General features: G+C 44.5%; 1 protein-coding gene across 1 annotated transcript in view; it reads left to right on the forward strand.

Moving 5' to 3' along the window:
• Positions 1–2,909: 2,909 nt before the first annotated feature.
• Positions 2,910–12,407, forward strand: part of PLCL1 (phospholipase C like 1 (inactive)) — a gene marked incomplete at both ends in the record, with an annotated part of 183,195 nt that continues 173,697 nt past the window's right edge. The window contains one exon of the mRNA XM_079538888.1: positions 2,910–3,155. Coding sequence (XP_079395014.1) covers positions 2,910–3,155 — 246 coding nt within the window. The remainder of the gene's footprint in view (positions 3,156–12,407) is intronic.

The raw sequence follows: 12,407 nt of genomic DNA on the forward strand, positions 1-12,407 counted from the left end.
AAATAAATCATTAAGATAGAGGCATATCGAGAAGCTACTTCTTCCTAAGTTAAAGATTAAACAACATTTATACTACTTAGAAACTATGGTTTTTTTTTGGTTTTTTTTTTGTTTTTTTTTTTTTTTAACTAAGTAGGAGACAAGAACTAAGAGTCACCAAAAAGATGTTGAATCAAGTAATGTAAATATTTTTGGAAAAAAAAACCAAACAACTGACATTGAAAACATACAGTTATACATCAAAGATTATTATCTTTTAATGTATTTGCTAAATACAGACAGTTTGTTTTTTGTTGTTGTTTTTCCAGCTTAGTAACATCATAATAAAAATGAGAGTTGTAACTGCCTTGCAAAAAACTGTGTAAAGCTTAGCAACAAGTACACTTTTTAATAAATAAATTATAACATTCCTGTGCTATTTTGTTTTAGAATTGCCTATTCAGGATGTAGCAACACCAAAAAACCTCGTGCAATAATAAGACCTAAAAAAATACTATTTTAAGAATTATCTAGCAGGGAGTTTCCTTTGTACAAGACTCAGCACCTCTAAAACAAAATATGATTTGCTATCGTTGTGAATGCATACTTGAAAAAAAATGACAACTTGTTCCCTATTGCTCTTCCCCAGTCTTGCCAACGGAATGTTCCTGACACAGGAAAAGACATCAGTTTTCACACTTCATCAGTCATGGTCAGTTGGTACAGAAGCACCACTTTCATGCTCCCAGCAGAACACTTTATTTAAGAGCTTCCCAAAATACACTCTCTGGGGGGATTCCAGTGGTTTATGTAAGCTCTAGAAAGACATTTTCAGTTGTTTCATGTTACAGAACACACCCACTGAAAAACAATAGCAGGCTTTAAGAACAGAGTAAGCTGAATATACAAAAAGAACACACACACAAAAAAGTACATTACAGGCACTAACTCACAAACTTGAACATAAATATTTTTTATCTACCACCTTACTTTCCTTAGATGGAATTTCTTGTTTCTGAAAACACACCCTTACCCCATGCTTTCTACCCATCTCAGCATATGCTTGTATTGTAGGTTTCATGCAGTTTTGAAATACAAAAAGTTGCATTAAATGCACTGTTTCAACATGAAACAGAAACTCTGAGAAACACAGGCTACAGAAAAATCTATGGAAAAGTCTACTGTGAGAATATCTGTGTCTCTATTATCTTAACAACCTATCGACACAAAGAATGAAGTGCTCTGGAACATCCATTACTTCATGTGTTGTTATCTTCTTCTAGGACTGTTTATTTCGTATTATTTTTTCATTGAAAGCAAGCCAAAACAGTTGCATTTATATGTGTCACAGCCTGAAGCAGTGATTGAGCACCTGGTGAAAGGCAAGGCCAACCCAGGGGTGCTCAGGTGTATGTAATGCAGTGCATCTGAGTGTCTTGAAGAGGTGGAGCCAGAATCCACCACTTCCCAGACCTCATTTAAGGGTTGGCAGTGGCAAGAGGATCTCTCTGTACCTGAGACCTTCAAAAGGTAAGCAGCTCTTTTTTCTTTTTCTTTTTTTTTTTCTTTTTTTTTTTTTCCCCATTTTTTTCATTTTTCTTGTTGTTGTGCTTGGATTTATTATTACTTTTTGTAGCTGGAGACTGCTGTCCTGCTGTTATTGCCGTACTTTCTATCCCATGTGAGTATTATGTTTTTTAGATGTAATTTGAATGGCATCTTGTGAGGAAAAAGAAGGCTAGGGGGATTTTGATCTACTTCTTAATTAGTGCATCTTATGTTGAATGTGGTAAATGTCTCTATAACCTTGACAGCAGTTTGGTGTTTTTTTCATGTGGAGGTATAAACATGATATATACTACAGTATATAACTTTAAGTGTTTTAGAAAACAGAGGCAAACTTTTCCATTGGTTCTCAGTTATGTCAAGCTGATAAGTGCTGCGCTGCACAGTCTCGCTTATCTAGCGAGTATCAGCCAGCCCTGCCGCCCTTTCCGTACCGCTTTCTCATGTCTGCCACCCCTTCCCCGAGCTCTCACGGTTGGCCCCCAGCCCTCCGTGCCGCCCGTCCCGAGCCCCTCGCAGAGGATCCATACGGGACCGCCGCCGCGTTCCCGCTAGGGGGCGCTGCTGGCTCTGCAACGGCGCTGGCCGTGGCTCCAGGGGCCGTTGCGAAGGGGCCGTGGCGGTCCCGTCGGCTGCGAAACATCGCGGCCTCGCCTCATCCGGCGCGTTTCCGGCCGCGGTACGGTGGAGGCTTTCGCGGCGCAGAGGGGCGATCGCCCTCCCTCGCACTCGGTGGCACGGCGACGTGAGGCGCTTTCTGCGGCGGCGACGCCTCCCGCAACACCGCGCTCTGTCCCGTGCCCGGGGCCGCCCGTCGCGAGTCCCGCTGCGGCAACCGCTGCGCTCTCCTCCTCGCGCCGGCACGGCGCGAGCCGCCCTGTGCAGCAGCGCTCACGCGCCCGTCCCGCCGCACGCGCTCGCTCCTCACAGCTACGGGCGAGAACGGCGCGCCCCGCGCCGCACGCGTCCCGCAGCCCTACCTGCCCCGCACCGCCCCGACGCCCTCCGGGCGGCCCTCAGGCGCGCCCCCTCCTCGCTTCTATTGGTCGCTGGGGCGCCCGCGGGCGGCTTCGGCGGCGCTGAGTGGCGCGGCGCCCCGTCCGTCAGCGCCGCCCGTCACGGCACGCCCGGGCTCCTGTCACAACAGAGCGGGGCTGCGGCCGCGCTTCCTGCGCTCCCGGCTCCGCTCCGCGCCGCCCCGCCGAGCCGAGCCCCCCGGCCGCCCCCGGGCATGGCCGCTCCGCGGAAAGCCGGCCTCTGCCCCGTCGCCGCCCGCTGAACGGAGCGCCGCGGGACGCGATCCCGCCCTCCCCTCCGGCGTCCCCCGCAGCGCCCCGCAGAAGTTGCCGCCGCTCCGCGGGGTGATGGCAGAGGCTGCGGGTGGCAGGGAGCGGCCGACCGGCCGGGCGCCTCCCGACGCCGCCGCCCGCGCCGAGGAGGAGCAGCCCGAGGCGGCGGGTAGGAGGAGGGAGCGCCGCAGCGGCGTCTCGACCGTCGGTGCCGGGGAGCGCTTCCCCGGAGGCGGCTTGGTGCCGGCGGCTGCGCCCGAGCCCGACGCCTCTCTCCTGGAGGCGGCCAAGGCCACCCCTCGCCGGAGCAGCATCATCAAGGTAAGTACGGGCGGCCGCGCGTCGGGACGGTGCCGCTCCGGGTGGGGACCCGGCGCCTTCCGCCGCCCCGGGAGCTGAGGAGTTGGTGCGCGGCGGCGGAGCTGTGCTGCGGAACGCTGCTGAAGGAGCGCGAGGCGGAGCGGGTCGCTCCCAGGCAGCCAGCAGTGCGCTGTCACAAGTTAACTGCGGGCGGGCTGGGAGAGGAGCGCGGTGCGGATCGCTGCCGCGCGGTGCGCACCCATGTGATATTAGCGGGTCTGGCGGCGGTATTGCAGCCTTTGTCTCCGCTACGATCCGGTGAGGAGAGCGGCCTTCGGACCGTGCTTGCTGGTGCTTCTTTTGCCGTTTAATTTTTAGCGATGTGTGGTTTGCAATTAGATGGAATCTCCTTGCTGGTGGATGGGCGGATCGCTGGCTTCTAGGCAGGTGATGAATGGAGCCTCCTGGGCAAAGTTAATTCAGCATTTGCTGACGTGTAATTCTCTTGTAGCGATTTGCACTCTGTGAAACATCGGTGGGAACACTGAGAAATGAGTATTCATTTTTTTAAACGTGTGAAACCACTCGGCAAAGCCCTGTTCCAGAAGGGGAGAATGCATACTTGGGTCTGAGTGCGTCCCTTCTGAGTACGAAGGGATAAACGAAAGGATTGCTTTTGCATTATAAAGCTTTAACGTTCAAAGGAGACCAAGGTAGCCAAGTGCAAAAGAGCCCCGAGGGTCCTTTACAAGTTCCGCCTTGAAATACTAACTCCTTAGGTCTAACTAAGTGTGACTTCCAGTCTTCTAAGGGCATCCAGTGTGCACTATGTTGAATGCTTTCAATCTGAACTTAACGTCAACTCGTAAATGCTTTACTAAATCAGGAACAAAGTTCTGAAAGTGTTCTGCTTTGGAACTCCAGAACTGTGCGATGGTTTTGGAAACTGCAAATGCACAATCTTGGGTACAAAGGAAAGAACACACTGTTTTTGTAGAGTTTACCAGCAATATGAATATCACAAATGCAAGATATGTTTTAATGATAGCGTGGCATTTTCAGTACAGGTTGACATTTAGCATTATCATTGAGCGAAGTGGTACACTTTCCAGCTGGAGAAAATTTCTTGAGATACATCCTGGGGTGGTGATAATTGACAGAGCTATTTCTGGCAGTTCACAAAGTATTAATGCGGTGTGAGGAAATGGTAACTCATGATCTGGAATACTGGATAGAATCTGTTTCCTGTGTTTAGGAATTGTGCATCCAAACTGGGACAGGTGGAAGTAACAGTAACTAGGGTGGGCTCAGAAGAGTAAGGGACCGAGAACTACAGACAGTGGTTTGCTTAGCCTGATGAATTAATGGCCAAGGGCTGGTGGGTCTTGGCTGGTATGTTACAGAGAGGAGCTCTGCTAAATGGGAAGGAGGCTGTGGGACAAAGGGTGCGTGCCTGTAGGTAAATCTGAACCACCACTGTAGGGGGTTGGGTTGGTCTTCAGGTACAAATACCAGGAGCCAAACAGTCCCATAACTTATCTTGAATAATTCAGCTTAATGTTAATTGCTAAGGTGATTGATTAAATTAAATTGCATTGGTAGTGTTTGAAAGCAGATACCTGAACTTGAGAATTTGCAGGCTACTCATCTCTAAGGTATGATTCTTTTGAGGCTCCATTTGAGCATGCTGCTCTTCCCAGCAATGTTGTCTCAGTGGTATTTAGAGCCCATAACCAGAGTATATTCCACTGCTTTCCTTAAACTGGTCTTATCAGCTAGAAAAAAATGGATTTCAGAAAGCAGTTGAAGCAGAGAGCAAGCCTTCATTCTGCAGGAACTGAACACTCGTGCCTTATTTTCCTGTTTCTAAAGGTATGCTTAAGCACAAGTGGAACACAAAGTCAAAATTCTGTAGGGTTAAATGATCAAAATACACTTCTGACACCATTTTTTTCCCCCAGCAGTCTTTCTTTTTGAGCTTCACAAATTTTGTGTTCAGCATTGGAGAGCCCAGTTCCAGTGCAAGCTGCGGTTGCTCTCGTTGGAGGGTTTTGGTGTCCACGGGATAATTAAGTGCAAAGGGCTGAGCAGCAATTTGCTTTAAAAACTTCTTGCAGCAAATTGCATTTGGCATATATTAGTAAAATATGAACCCTTCTAGATAATCTTCAGTGCATTCAAGTGGTCTATATTTGGCCTCTGAAACCAGAGAGCTCATAGAAAAAGAACAAAATGTAGCTGGAATATTTTATTCCCATTTTACTTTGCTAATGTTCACAGCTTTGCAGCTTGAGGTAACGTCGAAACAGCATTCATGAGAAAGGATTGTAGGTGCTCTTGTGCTTTAGCAAATATCCCTATTACATGTGCATTAGCTGTCTTTTTATTTGTCTTATTACTGCAAGAAGAGAGTAAGAAGTGGTACCACGGAACTGGAGCAGGAAAGGATGTTTGCTGTGAGGAGCTTGAAAGAAGCAGTGTGTGATGGTTGGGGACGGATTGAGAGGAAGGGTGAGGCAGGATAGAACCAGCCCCATTTTCCAGAAAGCCTTAACATGGAGTGCACACCTTGACTAAATTACTGTTCAAGTCTTTCCATATTGCTTTTTTCTTTTTTTCATTTGTGAGCCTATTGTTTGCAAATAAAATGCTAATTGGAGCCACTTTCTAGTCAGAAAACAGAGGCCAAAGATTTGGATACCTCTTTTACATGTGAAATTTTGCCACCTTTCTAGTGCAGAGTTCCAGGCAGAGTTGACCGGTGTTTTCCTTCTGGCATGTTCCTTTTGAGGTTGCCACATAAGGGCATTTTAATAAATGGGTAGGAAGGCCATGTAATTTGTTATGTAATGCCTGCTTAAATATTTTGTAACTTCTTACCAACGTATTTCTGGTCAGTGCTTATCAGGCTCTATTTCTGCTTTGTCTGCCTGCAGTAGGTACTTTCAGGGCCATGTTTTTCTTCTTCCTGATCTTTGTCTAAAGATACTGCAGCAGATAACACAGCTCAGTATTGCGTTAATAACATAGGCTGTTCCTGTGAAGGGAACTTGAAGTAGGAACTGTGGAATCAGACTTTAACTTTAGTCATGTTAGAGCTGACAGACCTTTTCCTTTTAATGAAGTTGTTCTGAAGTTTACTTGCTGCTTTTTTTGTGCACGGGTATTTTTCTAAGGGCCAGATGAGTTGTTCTTGCTCATCATGTGCTGCTAGTCTAAGAACTGCAAGGATTGGTGTTTTGTAATCAGATTGATTAGTAGGAATGTATCAAGATAGTTGCTCGTTTTCTTTCAAGAAGTTGTATTTACCCTAATGACTTTTTTTAGCTTTTAAAAACTTATGACAAAAAAAGAATGCAAGGCTTAGTTTCTTTTGGCTTGCATTTTAAAGTATGATGACAGAACTCACGTGTTCTGAGTACATGGCGAGTCTGCCTGTGCTACGTGACCACAGAACATTTTTTTCCTGAGAAGACTGGAGTTTTCAGGACTAACAATTCTGCAGTAACCTTCAATTACTTTGCTTTTTGCTGTGTAAGATTACATTTAGATACCAGCTGCTTAATAATCTGAAGCTGTTGCTAAGATTTATTCTAATCGATTAATTGGTTAATAGCCAGTGGTACTTTTACTGCAGTTGCTTTCTTTGGCATATTTGTAGGTACCCTGGAAAAATGAAAAATAGGTAGACCACGCTGTACAGGAGATGGCAGAGCTTGAAAAGTTGCAGAGAAGAGCGAGACTGATGTGCCTAACCATGGAAAGACTGCCATGAAATGACAAGTTCCTTAGGTCAGTTTGGAAAAAGCCAACTGCAGGTTGGTATTTTAGATGTAAGGAAATTTCCAAACACAGGGCAGAGAGAAATAGGGAACTCTTATTCTTGCTTTTTTCACAGAAGAATTGGGGGAAACCCAGTAATAGTTACATAGCAACAAGTTTGAAATATTTTCTGATGTGGCATGTTATTAAATCATGCTCGTAACAGCCACAGAAAGCTGTGACAGTCAGAAATGTAAATGGGTTCAAGCAGGATCAAAATGACAAACTGATGGAGGAGAGCTTCACGAAGCACCAGAGGCATCTGGCTTACAAAGTCCCCGAACTACCAGCTGAAGGGAAGCTGCAGTGGAGGACTGATCACTTTTTATGTTCTCATGTGCCTCTGCATGCATGCTCTGCTGTAGCTGGGATACCAGCCTGCACTGACCTTTATCTAACCCAGAATTCCTTTGGTAAGGAAAACTGAAATATTAAGAGACACGGGTGACTTTTCTGTTATTGTTGGTCTAGTGATTAGAAATAGAGTACTTTGCATTAATAATTCAGAATTTTTTTATCAGCTTTAGAAAGAGGAAGCATCTTGAAGAGATTTTCTGGATTGCAAAGGCACTGCTGTAGTCTTAGTGCATGTAGTCATGATTCTGCACCGGGATTCTCTATACCACTGTTTTTTCATAAGCATCTAATTCAAGCAGGCTGGAAGAGGAACTGTACTGGTTACAAGCTTGCTTTTGTCAAATGAGTTATAACCAGTAAGTGGAATAGCTGTTCATCTTCAGCAATGCTGTGGAACTGTTGCATTTATTGCACAGATAATTCCTCAGGGTGGGCTATGGGCCTTTCAGACTGGACCCTGATCCCTGCTTTTTCCTTTGAAATAAAACAATTTCAGCTCTTGTGAGGCCCTATCTGCTGTACTGTGTCCAGGCCTGGGGCCCCCAGTACAGGAGGGATGTGGAGCTCTTAGGGCAGGTCCAGAAGAGGGCCACTAAGATGAGAAGAGGTGCTCCAGCCCTCTGATATGAGGAAAGGTTTAGGGAACTGGGCTTGTTTAGCTTGGAGAAGAAAAGGCTCTGGGGAGACCTCACTGTGGCCTTCCAGTACTTGAAGGGAGCTTATAAACAGGAGGGGGGATGGCTGTTTATGTGGATTGATAGTGATAGGACAAGGGGGAATGGTCTTAAACTAAGCCACAGGGGAGGTTTAGGTTAGACATTAGGAGGAAGTTTTTCACACAGAGGGTGGTGATGCACTGGAGCAGGTTGCCCAGGGAGGTTGTGGATGCCCCATCCCTGGAGGCATTCAAGGCCAGGCTGGATGTGGCTCTGGGCAGCCTGGTCTTGTGGCTGGCAACTCTGCACACAGCAGGGGGATCGAAACTCGATGGTCATTGTGGTCCTTTGCAACCCAGGCCATTCTATGATTCTGTGAATGTAGGGAGGTCAAGTACTGCTGTGCCTAAGATAACAACTTTGTAGTGAGAAGGATTTAGGTCCCCTGCAGTTCTTAGAATCAAATTAGCAATAATGATTTTCTGTAGTAAGGCATTCTGCAAAGACTTCAGTGTATAAAATGGGATTCAGGCAGGGGTTTAGGCATACGATGCTAATCTGGAGGCTCTCCTAGATACTTATGCTCTCCTAACTTTTCAGAGATCTGCATTTTGCCAGGTAAATTCTTATACATATTTTTGGTAGAGCATGCTCAAGGATTCTTACACTTGCTGTGGAGCATTTTGATATGTACCTTATAACCAAGTCAGCCTGTGATGAAGGGGCGAAGGTTTCTTTTCTTTGCATTTCATGGATTCATTCATGTTTCACTGACTTTGTTTCCAATGGTCAGATTTTCCACATGGTACCGTAGTTGTGGTTTTCAGACGCTGTTATGCACAAATTCTCTAGATTAACTTCTGCTCAGAGAGAGGTTGGGGCCTGACTAAAAGTTTCTTACAGATCAGTGAGAGCCTTTACATTTACTTGAGTGGACTCAAGGTAAGACTTAAGTTAGTATTTTACAAACAAGGCAAACTGTTTGCATAAGAATTTGTAGCTAACTTCTCTGTGAAATTGACTGCTAACTATAGAGCAGCTTTCTGGTCACTTGGTTCAGTAAAGCATGTGATGTTAACACATGGACTCTTAAATGTGGGTACTAGTAATGCAGTGCTTGCAGTGTCTTTCCATGCAGTGTCCTAATAGTCGACATTATTTGAGTGCCTTTCACTGAAAGTTTCTGAAGGTGACCTTTTTTCGAGCTGGGAGGGCATTATCATTTCTGTAGGATACCAGCAACTGTAACTTAGCCTGTCTGCTGGCTTGCAAACACCAGTTCTAGCAGATCTGTGTGGGAAGTCATTTGATAGATTTCCTGGGGTAAGAGATAGCAGTTGTTTTTGTTCTCAAGACAAAGAGACAAGGTTGGTGATAAGTCAAAAAGAAATCAACCTGTTTGTTGTGTACCCAAAGACAGAAGTACTTAATTAACAGTTCAGAAATGCTCTGTTGGAGTGATGGGCCTGGTGGGTAGGGCAGCAGCAAAGGAGTGCTTTGTACTGTTTTGCAAATATGCTCAGCAGCAGTTAATAACACTAAGTGTTCATATCTGTGCTGAGATGCAAATCCTATTCCTCATAATAATGATATTTTATTAATTTTGTAGTTCCACTGAGATCAACTGAGTCTGCAACAGAAATGTTTTATTTCAGTTAATGATATATATTTTTCTGTCCTTCCCAGCAGCAAATGTAAAAAATGGAAGCAATTACTGTAGAGCCAGTAAGGCATCCTCTGTGGCAAAAGAAACATTTAACTGCTCGTAAACCTAATTAGCATGTTTTTTTTATTTCCGGGATGCACCTGGTAGGTGTAATTTTTTGTAATGTCTTTACAATTTTATTAGGGAATGGGGAATGATGATTAATATGAATGTTTAGACTCTTGCATTCTAGCTTATTTATTTTTCTTTTAGTCAGTATGACTTGGGGGTTCTGACATAGCTAGTTTCTAAACTGTAATCTAGGTTTGGTTAAGAAGTTAACTTTTGGGAAAGGCTAAATAGATTTTCTAGATGCTAACAGTTCCAAAGATCTATCTTTATGCTTGTTGATGTGGAAGTGTACTTACAGTTGAAGCATTGTTCTTTAATCTTTCTGTATCATAAACATTTTTGGGTTTGAAGCCTACTATATAGGTGCTGTTTCTGGGGGAGTTCTTATTTCAGAATGCACCGCTTTCATGGTTACTGAGTCCTTTCCTGAAATATGTTTAAATTACTGTGGTGACATCCATTAGTCTTAGCTCGTTCTTAAGCCATGTGTTTGTTACGTTGGAACTCACTGACCATTGAGGCTGTGTACATGCTCTTACTTCAGTGATTATCTGCAAGTAAACTGAGATACAGTATTCCTGTTCCAGAACCACTTAAGGTGATTAATAATTTGGAGCATTGTATGTCAGGTAATGCTATTGTGACATGCATGTCTAATGGTGGATTGAAGCCTTAGAACACCCAAGCCTCAGACACCCAAGCATGACCTTGTTAGTGTACAGGGGGGATTTAAAACATCCCAGCTGTAAATGTTACTGTGAATGATTTTTCCTCTGAGCTGCGTGCTCAGGGCAGTACCAGTAGTCACACCATGCCTTTGATAATCTTGGCAAAAGAAGATGGGAGAAGAGAGAGAATCCTGAGCTCACATAACTCAGAAAGCATTAAATTTGAGTGTATTCATAGTGATTATTCCCAGGAGGTTCTCTGTCCTGTGGAATCTTTTCTCTCCTGGTTGACCTATCTCATCCTGCTTTGGTACTGCTTTGGGGGCTGAGGGAGCCAGCCTTTGCTGCCCAGTGCCTTGTTCTGGGCTTCATAGAAAGTAGGAATTACTTTGAGTATCGAGTTGTCTTGAATTGATTTGCATGGTTGTGAGTGACTACAGGTGCTAGATAATTAGGACGTTGGATAATTAGGATTCCCAAATCCTCTTTCTTCACTGGAAATTTGTTTTGGTAACTGGGATACAACTTCAGTTACGCACCTTTCAGATAAAGCTCAGTGCTCGAGGTTTCTTCCTTTACAGACCCGCAGTCTGTCTAACTGTGCTGAGCAGCGATCCAACCAGCATGATTTGGGTCTAATTACGTGTACTGGGTATTTTAGGTATGCACAGCATGTTTTTAATTCACTGGGCAGTTCTGATGGATTGTGGTTCTGTTTTGATTGTGAAGTACAAAAAGATTGTATCTTATGGGGGAAAATGCAACAAAAAAGGAGTTGATAAATGAAATGTGGGGTGCATTTGTGGTTTAAGAGGGGCCTGCTGCATATGGAAACATATCTATTCATCTTGGCTTTGTGTGTGCTGCTGTACTTTCCTTTGCATTTTGTCTCTTTTAGAAAGCTTCAGATTGTAACACAAACCAACAACTTTTCACACTCATACTGCTGAAAAAGGCACCATGAATTTAATAAATTTGGTAACATTGGATCCTATTGCAAAGTCAGCAAACCTGTGTGTGTTGGCAGTGATTTCATGAGGAAAGTTAGCTACAGCATGTCTGCAAGCGAAAAGACAGAAAGCAAGTCTGACACAGGGCTCAGATGGTAATGCTCAGGTAACAGGGAAAGCTGTGGGACAGAGCAGGCTGAAGCTGAGGGTGAGAGTGTTTAGAAGCTCAAGCAAAGTTCAAAAAGTGGGAGCGAATGTCATACAGACGTGTGCTGGAGGGGAGGCTGTCAGGGAGAGGAGTGAAGCTGATAATGTTGTGGAGCTCCTGCCCTGCTCCTGCTAACTCTGTGGCTGCTGCTGTTGCTTTGTGTCCTTCTTTCCTGCAAGGCTCACCAGCTGCCCTGGGGTGGCTCCAAGCCGTTTGGACATCTCCTGTTGTGCTTTCCATGCCCTATAGAACCTAGGGAAGTTTTGCCATTCTAAATAACACATAAGTGTTCCAATTTTTTTCTTTGCTGTCAGGATAATTTTTTTCAGAAAGGAATAAACTGTTCTTGGATCCAGTAGGCAGTCTTAGTCTGCTGTTGCTATTTGAGTAAAAGTGTAAGCAACTCTGCTTTTTACTGGAGTTTTCTCTTTAGATGCTTTTAAAATAGAGTATAGGCAGCTCATTGTAAATGTAGATGACTTTTGAGTGCTAGCATTGCATTTTTTTATAAGTTGTACTTTCGTTTGGAAGAGCCATCCAACTTGATTTTCTTTGTTTTTGCAATTTAATTTCATAGCAGTTTTCATATGCAACAGTTTTCATTTTCAATGAGAGCTGCTGGTGATCAGTGGATGGTTGGGCTGGGTGATCCTGTGGGTCTTTTCCAATCTTGGTGATTCTATGATATGTAAGTATCTGATTAGCAGTTGTATTTTGCTTAGCTAAAGTGACTGCTGAAGCCAGACCTATCGGGGAAAGCTCTATGAATGAATTACTGTAAGATCTCTTTTCTTTCTTCCCCAAATGAGATTATGTAGAAGCTTTATTGAGTTAA

The sequence above is a fragment of the Tetrao urogallus genome (assembly GCF_951394365.1).
Source record: "Tetrao urogallus genome assembly, chromosome: 8".
NCBI lineage: Eukaryota > Metazoa > Chordata > Aves > Galliformes > Phasianidae > Tetrao > Tetrao urogallus.